Genomic DNA, 13,193 nt, shown 5'->3' with positions numbered 1-13,193 from the left:
ATGTATGCTGCTCCCACTCCTTTTTTCACTCAAAGCTTGGAGGACAGCTACATGGCTAACAGTCAAATGCCTTTTCAGTCAACAAAGGCAATGCAGAGAGGCAGTTGGTATTCATTAGCTCTGATTATCACTTCACTAACGGTCAGAATGTGGTCAATAGTGCTGAAATTGCTTCGGAATCCTGCTTGTTCTATAGGTTGGGCTGAGTCTAGGGTGGAACTAATTCGGTTTAACAAGATCTTTGTGAAAATTTTGTACAAAATTGAAAGCTGATAGGACGGTAGTTTTTAGTATTGTGAATACTTCCTTCCTTATGTATCAAAATAATCTTGGACTTGTTCCACGATAATGGGATTGAAGCATAGTGCAGGCAGGAAGTAATCACTTTTGCCAAGTGATTGTTACCTCTCCTGCCAGTTAGAGGATGTCGCGCTAAGCTCATCACCCGGCACTGTTCCCTTCATGCTATCTAGAGCACACTATACTTCCGATGGGAGTATATCTGGAACACTAGGTACATCATTTAATTTAGATACACTCAAATTTTCTCCTGGATTGCTATACAAATTGCTATAAAAGTCTCTGATGAACTTCAAAAACGCCTCCTTTTCAGTGATTAGACTGTCATTTCCATAGAGTGCGATAATTTGCTTTTCACCGATTGTGAGTTTGCGTTTGGCTGACTTTAAACTTGTCTTGTTCTCCAAGCTTGCTCGTAAGGTGTCATCAGTGAATTTCTGTATGTCAGTTTTCATCTCTCTTCGCACTGTCTTACATAGTTCGGAATACACAACCGTCACGATCGGTTTGGATTTTCATTTCTCTCCTCTGTTGTAAAAGGGTTTCAGTTTTGGCACTGAATTTCTTTGTTTTCTTTATTTTTTTTTTTTTTTTTTTTTTTTTTTTTGCATAGGCCACCGACTTCTTGTGCACTTGAAACAATCATTTCCGCCAAATCACCATCTTTAGTTACGTGGAACTTGCTTTGGAGGACTTCTTGGAATTTCGAGGAATGTTCTTCCAGGTTTTTGAGGTTGATTACCCTTCTCTTCCCTTTAATAAGTTTATTCCTTTCATTTCTTACATTCAGTTCGACCCTTGCTCTCATAAAACGGTGATGACTACCAGTGTTGAACTGATTTAGCACTGATACGTCTTTTACAATCTGCGGAATATTTGACAGAATAAAGTCTCATTTTTGACACTGAAATTTGGGCTCCTCCAATTCCATTTTCGGTCAGGGTGCTTCTTAAATAACGTATTCATGATGGACATACAAGTGTACTGGACTGATCTCTCACCTCTATCGTTTCGGTCGTCAATCCCATAGTTGCCCACCAGTGTCGCCTTGTTTCTTGGTGCCAACTTTTGCATTGAAATCGCCAATTACCATCTGGAAGTGACAATCGCTACATTTTTACAGGTGTTATCCAGACTTTCATAAAAGGATTCAATTTCTTCGTCAGGGTGACTTGAGGTGGGAGCGTACACCTGAACAACCTGTATTTTATACCTATTCGACACCTTCAGGACCATTCGAGCTGGCCTGCTGGAAGTTCCTTCTAAGACATACTCTCAGCAATATTCTTGTTGATTAAGAACCCAACTCCATTGAGTTTTCCTTCTGGATCGCCACAAAAGTAAAACAAGTTGCCAGAGTGCAAACAGTGTCTTCCCCTTTTCGGCGTACTTCGCTTAAACCAACAATACTCCAGTTGATTTTTGTAATCTTTCTCGATCTCTTCTAGTCTGTCGTTGCCTATTAGATAGCGACAGTTATATGTACAAACTCGAAGAGTCTGTATCTTCTTCGCAGCACCACTTTGTGTTTGGGACATCAAAGTTGCTCCCACCCGGAGATCCGACTGTGGGGCTATTACTGCGGAAAATTTAACATTGTCACACAACATAACTAAGGTGAGAAACATAATAGCCACGCTTGCTTCAGAACGGATTGGAGATATAATTTCCAGGCCGTCCCTGAGATGGGTTACAGACTCCTTCGGTAGGCCGCTCCACTAGAGTACAGACGCCACCACGCTGCTAGTATTGGTCCAGGCCGGGTATTTCACTTCCCCGGTGCCACCCATATCTGGAAGGCTTTCCCCTATCCGCCACCTGGGGAGGCGCCCGATGGAGGACTAGCAACCCCACACAGGTAGTGAAAAGTAGAGGTTGTAAAACACTCCCTGGGGCACAGCGAAAGTTACTTTTACATCTAAAGTCTTCCCCATAGAGAATGACATGCTGTTACTCCCTCTATACTCTTGTCAAGCAGAGTACGTTACTGTCTTAACTTCATATAGGTTTCTATCAGTGACTGAGACATAAGAGGGTAATCTATACAGCTGTTAGCTGCAGTATCATGACGGTGCAGTGGTACACACATCTGCTAGTGAGCAGATGACCTGGGTTCGAATTCTGACCTTCGTACAACTTTCAATTGGTGGGTTCAATATGTATTCATTCTCATAGAAGGTTGACTCCATCCAGCCACAAAACTGGCCTGATACTGTGTACGCTCGTATTTTTTCATTGTGTGGCAGTGTGGAACTACACCAAATGCCTTCAGGACGATGAGGAACACAGTACCTAGCTGGGCATCTATCTCCTGCTTACAGGGTCTCATTGAGGAACAGAGTGAGCTTTTAGTTTGTTGCTCAGTAAGCGGTAATGGTTCCTATAGAGGAGCTAGTGATCACTAAACGTTAAATTATCTGGACGATGGAAACACCTTTTTAGTTATGTCAGTGTATTGTTAAACCATTCAGTTAGCAGGTATTGACCGAAGATGGTGTGAACTGAGAAACGTGGCATTTCCCAACTGTCTGCAGCTGGGCATGCGGACCGCCAGCGGCGACGACGTGGCGGGCCTGTTGGCGCAGCTGTGGGCTCTGCACGCGGCCGTGTGGGACGCGCTGAACGCGCACGTCGGCCGCCTGGCGGTGCTCGCGTCCCGCAGCGAGCGGCGCGCGCGGCGCCTGGCGCGCCTCTGCCACCTGGCGGTGCCCGCCGCGGAGCGCGAGCTGCGCGCCGACCTGCGGCCCGCGATGCGCGACGCTCGCGCCGAGCTGGCCGCCTGCCGCCGCCGCCTGCGGGCGCGCGCGGGCGACGCCGCCGGCTTCGGCAAGCTGCTGGCGCGCGCCGACCCCGACAGCTGGTGGCGCCGCCGCGGCGACGCGACGCGCCCCCTGGCGGCGCGGCTGGCCGCGTGGTGGCGCCGCGTCTTCTGGAGGCGGACGCGCAGGGTGGAGCCCCACTCCCAGGTCACGCGCCTGCTGCCGCTGCAGTACTGACCGTCGCTCTACCACGCACGACAGACGTCAAAGCATGCTGCATGTTCCGTGTCGTAACTAGTCAAATGTGATATTTTAAGCTCGACCGATATTTGATGTGGATTTTACAGATCTAATGTAACAATGTAGGAAAACTACGAAAGGAAAAATGTTTATTACACCGACTAGGCATCGTAGTTACGATCTCTTAGCTAACATACTTGCTGTGAAATGGTTTACTAGCTGTTTACATTCTGTTAAATGTCTGTGTCGTTCTAGTTTCAATAAAGTTTGTGTGCAGTGAAAGTCTGTCCAACTTGTTGTAGAAATGCACAATGCTGAGCATCACTCTGGTAGAGACCGGATTTTTATCCACAGAACTTGGTGTATTTACTGTTGCCTCGACCTGATACCTGACACAGCTATCACTATACAAATGCAGATTTCGCTTGTAGATTTAGATATTGATATCTTCTCAGCTTATGACTAGCCCAGGCGTCACTCTCTGGCTCCATTTTGACAAGTTTCCTGGTTGTCCTCTTCAGGTCAGCAGATAGGGTAGGAAACTTGTCTAAACGTTGCTGTAAAATAACACCTTCACTTCACTAACAACCTGTTAACTTCGGGTCTATCAGCGTTTCCTGTTCAGACATACAACATATCCACTAGCATGTCCCTTCATCTTAAGAGCTGCTAGCATCACTATTGTTAATAAAATCTGATGGTGTTGATCCGAAGGAACGGATTCCCCAGTTTCAGGGTGGTTGTGAAAGTTCCTGCTTGAACTGTGAAGGCTAGTAACATCATTCTACTAACTGTACCAGTACCAACATAATTTCCATAACGTGCATTACCAACAGTGTAGGGAGGGGTGTACTTTATGCCCAGCAAAAAATTTAAAGTTCAAAGTTGTCATTCTCTACTGTAATTTACACTTTCTAAAGACTGTCTAAGCGAGTTCCTGAACTTGTGTTAAAGAACACTGACACATACTGCCAACACTTAAAACTCAAATTTAAGTTTGACTGAAATTTAAAATATTTTTGGGACCTACCAGAATTCATCAAATATCTTACAAAATTAGAAAATATAAAGCAGATTCTATTTTCCAAAAGATAGGCACAAAGTACCTCCCCTTGACACTGTTAAACATGTTAGCTCAATCCCTTTGGATACAAATAACACATTTGGTAGCATGTTATTACTTTTCTGGCAGAGTACATAGACCTTCAAATACAACTGAAAATTGGATGTGCTACAGTGCTGGAGCTGTGAGGATGATGTGCAGCGGAATGCAGTAGTAAGGATCTGTTAAATGTTTCAAGGCACTAGGCACCAATAAACAGAGCCGGTCGGTGCGGCCGAGCGGTTCTAGGCGCTTCAGTCTGGAATCGCGCTACCGCTCCGGTCCCACGTTCGAATCATGCCTTGGGCATGGATGTGATATCCTTAGGTTACGTTTAAGTAGTTCTGGGGTACTGATGACCTCAGATGTTAAGTCCCATAGTGCTCAGAACCATTTAGATATAGTTGGATTCATTGGATTCGGCAAGTAGCCAGGGTAGCAGAAGGGCATTGGTCGCGCTCACATGGGCATGACGCAGCGAGGGACACATGTACTCAGTACTCCACATCACTCAGATGGCATCTCGTTTCGGTGTAACCCCTGCACCACCTCTTACGGCCAGCAATTTGCCAGGGTACTATTCTTGACATTGTAGACTGTGTCCTATTAACAGCTCTGCACAAGGTCATTAGTTGAGTCATGGCCCCTCAACGAGCGACTGGCCAGCGTCACAGATGTCTAGTCGTACATGGAGGCTGGGTGATGGTAGCTACTGCACTCGCATACGTTGGTGGTAATTCGGCACTTCAGCAGCTACCGTCAAATACAGGCCTCAGGCCTGTTGGTAGAAGTCATCTAAATCTTACCAGCAAAGGGGATGTGGCAACAGCCCACAGCAGCCATGTCAGTCTCAGTTGGCTGCTGTGCATGGTATGTGAGAAGGCAATCGGCCACATTGTTCAGAGAGGAACCATCCCAGCACTGGGCGTAATTGCCTTACGGGATGCGTAGAAAATTCAAACTGGGACGACATTAGATGTGGACCATCTCTCTGTAGTGTTCCACCCACACCATCGCCTGACTCTCCAAGCATAGTAAACCAAGGCAACGTTTTGCTTCTACTGGCGTCCTGTGTGCACACCACATTAAAAATGTGAACTAGTACAAAAGATACTTAACGATTCGGGAGAGACAGTTAAGTGTAGGTGAAGCGATATAGTTGGACTGTACTATAGTCAAGCTATTACTATGCCTGAATTTAGTGGGTACTTACTGCCTACAGAAGATAGACTGGTAGCTTCCATACAACAACGCTAGTCTTCGAATAATACAAAACAAGTTAAAACTCGGGGATAGGAATGAAACTACCTGCAAGTTCGGTATATGTGTTGGCTAGAAAACTAAAAATTACTATACAGAAAGCTCCTGATAGATGAGCTATTTGGATGACTGCTGGAGAGGGAGTGATAGTGGACACGTGAGACTACAGTTGAGCTTTAACCACGCCTGTTATTAGAACCTGGTGCCAAATACAGTGAAGAGTGCTCACCATAAGATAATGTGGAATATTAAGACAAAGTTGCATAGTGGATATCACTGAGCATCAGTACTAGAACTGGGGTGGCAGAATTAAATACGAAATATGGATACTGCGTATAGTCCTGTTTATTGCTGGAACATGTAAACTTCATTCTACACACTGAATATGTAATAAAAATACTGAAAGTGCACAATGCTTTAAATAGTGTCAAACACACGATAATTCCCTGTAATACGTTGATACAGAGGGGAGAAACTGGAAAGGAAATGCCAATATCGTACAATTTGCTATATGTAGGTAAACCCATTGATTGCTGATGTAGTTCACAGGTTAAAGGAAAGACTCAGAACAGTACATATGAGAACTGGCACACTTACTTAAGCACATGTAAAGGCAGTTCACTGAGTACCTGAATTAATTCAGAATTCCTCTTAGTCACATGCACAAATGCGGCGCATACCAGCATTATGAAAGTCAGATGCAGATAATTGCTGGAGTGGTAGTAGTTAGTTTGGTGCCAGTATCTGTGACAGATCATCGGCTAGTGTCGTCTGCTGGAAGTGCAGATGAAGCGAATGTTAGCTTTCTGGATCTCAGATGACACTTTCATATCTGCTCCTTCTAAAACTTTTGCTGGTTTTGCAAGTACCATATTTCCCGCTAGCCAATCACTGTGAGCCTTCAGAGTTGTTAGTCAAAAAAATTGCAGTCTCCCTCATCTTAACGAATCTGCTGCAAGTAAACAGTAATACACATTTGTTTTAGAATGGGACAGAAAGCGGAAATTCTCCCCACTAAAGGGATGGTTTCATATTTCAACCAATGATAGTGGCTGCACGTAGGCACTCGCGAGTTTTCATCCCTGTCAAAAAAATAATTTCGGTAAGACAATCCTAGTCTTGCTGACCAGCTTAGTCCGGCACGCACTGGTGTACCATGACCATCCGAAAGAGCGACTGTCACCCAGTGCGTACCTGCCAGCAGTTCTGTACTGTATCAAAAGAAGTTATACGACCTGTTTGCTATTCTGCCTCTATGCCACTAGCACTCTCAGGCATCCAATGCACTTAGCTCACAGAAAAATTAAATTACAGAAATTAAATGTATTTAAAGTAACGACATTGCTGTTCGTTACTTGGATACGTTCATACTTAAATTCTAATTTCAATTTATTTGGTAGTGTAATGTGAATAACGGGTTGGTTATCAGGCTACGGAGCAGTTCCGGAAAAACTGTCCCATAAAAATGTCGAGAGATGTCTGCAGGTATTGGGCTATGGGTAGGATTGCCGTTACCCACGGAGACGTTGGGTTGGATTTTCTATTCAGAATAGAAGTAGCAGGGTAGACAAAGCTTGATAGGACGGGTTTCTGTGGCCATTCATACGTTTCTCTAAAGCACGGTTGACACTGGAGTGAATGGAAGCGAACGCCAGAGAATAAACATTCGTAGACGATTCGCCAGTGTTCACTACCATTCTCTTGCATCTGCGAACAGCATTTACAGTGGAAAGAACGGAGACAATACGAGAGCCAACATGACCTATTAAATCTGCGTTTTTGTTCCTTGGCGCTAGTAATAATCGGCACGTAGGATACAACACCAATATAGACAGATCCGCAATACTAAACTTTGAGCCGGTCGCGGTGGTCTAGCGGTTCTAGACGCTCAGTCCGGAACCGCGCGACTGCTGCGGTCGCAGGTTCGAATGCTGCCTCGGGCATGGATGTGTGTGATGTCCTTAGGTTAGTTAGGTTGAAGTAGTTCTAAGTTCTAGGGGACTGATGACAACAGATGTTAAGTCCCATAGTGCTCAGACCCATTTGAACTAAACTTTGATAGAGGATTATTTTTCAGGGTGACAGGACTGTTTCTGACGAAGTAGGAAAGGGAAAAATTGAGGTTTCTTAGTTTTTACTAAAGTGTAACATGCGTGGCATTATTCCACTTAACACTAAATTCCACCTCTAGCTTCTCTGAGCATCATTCTGAAGTGGCCATTTCAATTGACACTTGTCGCTGATCTCTATGGACAATTGAAGGGGAAATGTGAAAACCATCCTTCAATAATACGGCCAACATAATCTGAGGAAAAGCAGCTAGCATTTACAATCATTAAAATTAGCAGCTGAAGTCATTTTCGTTAGTGATGGTTCTGCATTTCAATAGCTGCTACATCTGTTACTGAGGTATTTACTGACGTAAGCGAGGCTCACCAAGTATTTTCATAAAATACTAGGACTATTACAATAAAATAATTAATAAAATGCGAGATATACACAAGACTCGTCACACAGGCTACGTGATAGAATGTGCCAAATCAGTCACCAAATCTTTGTGCTTAAGGGCAAGTACTGACAATAGGCAGGTACCTCGGAGTGAGTGTGTGTGTGTGTGTGTGTGTGTGTGTGTGTGTGTGTGTGTGTGTGTGTGTGTTACTGGAATAGCATGCACTTTGCTGAAGGCTTACATAGTAATAAATTTTCCGTGCCTAAACCAGCGCTATCGCACGAGCAAATTATGTCAATTTTCTGATTACTGCACGTATTTTCTAGTCATCTCCATCTCCCCCTCTCCCCCTCCCCCCCCCCCCCCCCCCGGCGTTCCCTAGTAACTGAAGTAATACTAAGCAGCTGCAGTAGACAGATTTCAATCGTATTTCTGTAACAGGCCTAAATAAGAGACGGTTATAATGCTCAATTCCTTCCAAATTGTCACATAGGGGTATAATGGTGATAGCTTTCGGCATAATAGGGTTTACAAGTGAGTTATATCTGTCTTAACCGTAGTTTTTAATAGATCTTATTGGGGTGAACACATGGGCCACTTTCCCCTGCTAGCTGTGCAATAAGTTTTCCCGATCGGACGCGATGTTGGCATTAGTGATCCACAAAGGAGAGTATCAAACTGAATTAAAGAACTATATTTGGAAGCCACTTTGTTTAAACATTAATATTATAAAAAGTTATTACTCTCCATGCAAGTGACGTAACAAAAATAATCATTTACCTTAAATCAGATAACTCACTCATTTTTACTAACAACGAAACAAGGTGCTTCTGTCACTCACTGACAATAGTAACGTACATTAGAACTAGTCTAACGACTTCTTGGCAGGTAGCAGTGCTGTTCAGGGCAAGAACTAAGCAATGGCCACTTTTCCCATTGTGGCCACTTTACGCCACCTTCCCCTACTGATCTTGCTGTTACTTAGTAAACTAAATAAATTAGTATCGTATATTTATAACATTAACTGCAGTAAGACACACTCACAAATATATACTAAATGTTCTGAATGTCATTTTTCGTCTACTCATTGCATTATATTGCAACAGTGTTTTATTTCATACTTCTTTGCTTCAAACATGTACCACATTTAAAGCTGACAGTCCCTATACTGCGCATTAACGAATTCATATTACTGTGCACGCTCCTGAGTTGTTAGCATTGGAAAACATATCCGTTCCTTCGGCATTTTTGCTGTGGATCTCTGATCCCAAAAGCGCATAATATTATATTCTTTCTTCAACTATAGGTGAAGAGTGCTTTCAAGGGCATACCTAGCGGGCAATAAGAGTGCGCAGTTCTACAGCCCACTTCGCCCCGCCCCGAGTCACACCTACCCCTTCTTCAACGGTAAAAAAATTAAGGTATTAGAGACCACGGAGACACGGTTAACAATTCAATTTCGAATAAATCAGAACATGTATCCAACTGGTAGGTGCACCTTGCGCCATTTCTTGTGAAATCGCGAACTATTTCGTAGTTCACGACTACTTTCATTACAAATGAAAGTTCTAGATGGGTTGTGAAAGCATGTACCTGATGTACACTTCCAGTTAGCGAGAAAAGAGAAGCAGCTATATGAATATCGATAGCTGAATCGGCCAGCCACTACTAAGCAAAGAAGTAAAAGCTGAATGGAGGAAGAAACATACCAACAGGCTATACAAGGGAAACGAAAATGTTACAGTAAAGAAAGAAGTGATAGAAGTTGCGTGGAAGATATGATAGTTCCTAGAAGAATTTGACAGAGCGCTGCAAAAACTAAGTCGAAGCAAATTCGTTGAAGTAGACGACGATCCCACAGAATCAATGACGTCCTCAGAAGAGTCTGTTATGCCGAAATTATTCCAACTGGTGTGTTACATACGTATTTGTGGCATAGGCGGAATACCCCTAAACTTCAATGTGAAACTTCCAATTTAAAAAAATCTTCAAAGGTGCGAAAATTACCGAATAGTCAGTTTAATAAGGCATGGTTGAGAAATACTGAGACGAATTATTTGTAGTAGAATGTAAAAACTAGTAGAAGCCAACCTCTGAGAAGATTAGTTTCGATTCTAGAGTAACGTCGGGGGGTATGTTTCAACCCTCCCTCAATACTGACCCTACGACCTATCTTAGAAGTCAGATTGAGGAAAGGTAATCACAACTTTACAGCATTTGTAGATTTAGGGAAGTCCATTTCGTGATCACAATACACGAAAGATTCACCTGCTAAAAATAGTTCAGAGTTCAACTTGATGGTTCACAAATTAACACACGTGACGTGAAGAATAGTAAGTCATACTCTATTCTCACAAGGGAATGGTCAGACTTGTCATGTCGAAACCTGTTGCTTTTTTTTACCACTGTGAGTTAACATTACAAGAAGTCTGTATGCAGAATTTTAGCTGCTGACATGACCTGGAAGTCTGTAACAATTTTGTGAAGTAAGAAATTGTCGCATGGTTTCCGCGCTTATAACTGCCTCTTGTACAACCCTGACCTCTCTCGCTACGTTATACCAACGCTATCTAGGGACAAGGTGGCGTCAGCTACGCGCCGCTCTCTTGCCACAGCAGTGAGAGAGCTGATTCCCCCAGTGAAAGCGATCGTATGATAATTAAACATTCGTTGACAAATATGGCTGATACGTTATCTACAATATTCTTTCCAAATAGCTATGACATAGACACAAATAAATATACGGTTTAGAACACGTCAAAATTTTATTTTTTGTAATTAGCGCAAAAATGCGAAATATTGATACAATGTTAAAAACATAGGGTTTTTTGTGCACCAAGAACATACAAGCAAAGACGACATATGACAGCCCGGCGAATCACAGACGTTGTTAGATGTCCGACGACAAAACTGAGCTGGTATTAGGAATGAGTCAGGCCTAGTATCAGTATATTTCGAGGAGTGCCAGGCGTATTTAATCAAATTCTGAAACCGTGGGGAGGAAAGTTGATAATGTACTACTGATTGCAGCTTGAGAATATTGTCACGGTGATAGACAGGAAATTAGTGATCTGCACACCATAATTTTCTGTTAGTTTTCTGTAAAATGCCTTCCACTGGCGGAAAAATTCTGTCTAAAGATTGAATTACGTTCGTCGTGCCGGGTGGAATCTGAAGTATCTCTACTTCTTTGTCAGGGTGGGCTCGAAATACAGCTTTTAAAGACTCAGACCTTTTATGACCTGACCAGGAATCTAGAAGAAGAGATTTGTTCCCGCAGAACGGAAGAAAAGCATGACGCATGAAAAGTGTAACTTTTTCATTTGCCATTTTTCCAGACTTCGATGGGTCTACCACAAGATTGTTTGCGTAGAACATTGCTCTTTTGACACGTGGTCCAAAACGTCCAATTGGTTCTTGAAGACACACATATAGTTTAGGCAGCAATAAACCATCCAGACTAATTATGGGCATTATAGTGTATGAATGGGTGAGTGCAGTCGTGGACTGCGCAATCGCCTCAATATGTTTTTCCCGTTTGAATGACAGTGTTCTTTTCGCACGCATTTCCTTTTGAAAACCTGATTTGCATTGTACACATATGATTCACAAAAACTGGCTATCTTATTTTTTGCATTCGTAAGAAAAGCTACCATTTCGATTTGTTCACTTCATTTTCCGACCTGTTTCTCGATACAATTTTTTTTTTTTTTTTTTTTTGCCAGAATTTTATGTGATCTTTTGAAGCGACTAATCCAACTTTGAGAAGCTGTAAATTCTATAGCGCCTATCGCGTTGGCAATCTCCAACGCCCAATCACGCAATGTTGTATCGCTGACACTAAAATATGACTGTTGTCTGGCATCGGTAAATAGCTCAAAGAGTCGCGCATTTATCTCCGTCGCAATTTCCAGTCGACTCTTACGTCGTCGAGCGACTTCCTTTTTCCAGCTATACAATTCACGTTCAGAACGGACAAAGCGATACTTATTTTGAACAGTACTGACACGTAGGCGTTTCTTACCACTTTCGTTCAACCAATACGTCACCACTTTTTCTTTGTCTGATAAGGTAATTGTAGTTGCTGGTGTTACTTTCGGAGATAATTGATGATGGTATGCAGCACTATCACTCGAAGAGTCTTCATGAGTGCAACTTTCGTCAGTGTCTTCGCCGTCTGTAGATTCACAGTCTGCAGTATCGAGTGTTCCAGTTGTCTCTAGCCACATGTCTGCGACATTTACATGCTCGTCTAGAAGTTTAACAACCATGTAGCACAACACATAGGCTTAACGCGTGTTTCCTGTTGACTGCTTCATTTGGCGTCTGTGGTGTGTCACCATGGCAAGCAGCAAAACATTTACAGGGTTCGCCATCACCTGTGAGGGGAGATTGAATGTTCACCGTAAAGTGGCTTGCGGAGTACAGATGAACATGTACAGAACATCTTTCACACCTCTAACCAGTTTCAGGACGGTATGTTTCGAAATACTTACCAGAAATTAAAAGGACGTGCATGCCTCAGAAACTAATATTCGTTTTCCCTTTCCACCAAACCCGTGCAGCGATATTCCTGTTTAGTGAACGCCGCGATAAGACGGCCGCACTTCCCGACCATGCGCACAACGCTCGCGACTCGCCATTTCCAGGGGTGGCCAGCCGTCACTGCAAGCGCCAAGCAGGAAACACAGCCATGTTCGTGATTCTATTTATTTTTTTACTTTTTTTAGGTGACTTCCAATTCATGTCAGCAGCTACAATTTTGCATACGGACCTTTTGCACAGTTAAATAACAGTGCTAAAAAAAGATGTATTCCTTTCGGCATGATGAGTCTGACCATTCCCTTGTCACTTCTGTAAATCAAGCGGGAAAAGTTAAAGTCCTACTTTGGAAAACTTTCATTCCTCTCGAAATATAAAGTCCCTTCAAAAGTTAAAATATTGTAGAGGCCGTTCGGCACCCAGAAACAATCACCTACATAACTGAATCACGAAAATTGCTTCTGATAGGTCTGCCTTCTTCCAGGACTCTCCACAAAGTCTCCCGAATCGCTCCCTTGAGCATGTCACTTGAAAAGTTCGT

The 13,193-nt window shown here is 43.2% G+C and overlaps 1 protein-coding gene across 1 annotated transcript in view; it reads right to left on the bottom strand.

The window, feature by feature from the left end:
- Positions 1-9,891: 9,891 nt before the first annotated feature.
- The window catches only part of LOC126456495 (UPF0746 protein DDB_G0281095-like), a gene marked incomplete at its 3' end in the record, with an annotated part of 28,097 nt that continues 24,795 nt past the window's right edge, over positions 9,892-13,193 (bottom strand). The window contains exon 4 of the mRNA XM_050092244.1: positions 9,892-9,913. Within this exon, the coding sequence (XP_049948201.1) occupies positions 9,892-9,913 (22 nt within the window). The remainder of the gene's footprint in view (positions 9,914-13,193) is intronic.

The sequence above is a fragment of the Schistocerca serialis genome, chromosome 2 (assembly GCF_023864345.2).
Source record: "Schistocerca serialis cubense isolate TAMUIC-IGC-003099 chromosome 2, iqSchSeri2.2, whole genome shotgun sequence".
Taxonomy (NCBI): Eukaryota; Metazoa; Arthropoda; class Insecta; order Orthoptera; family Acrididae; genus Schistocerca; species Schistocerca serialis.
The sequence above is the reverse complement of the archived record's forward strand: the minus strand, read 5'-3'. Positions and strand labels throughout refer to the sequence as shown.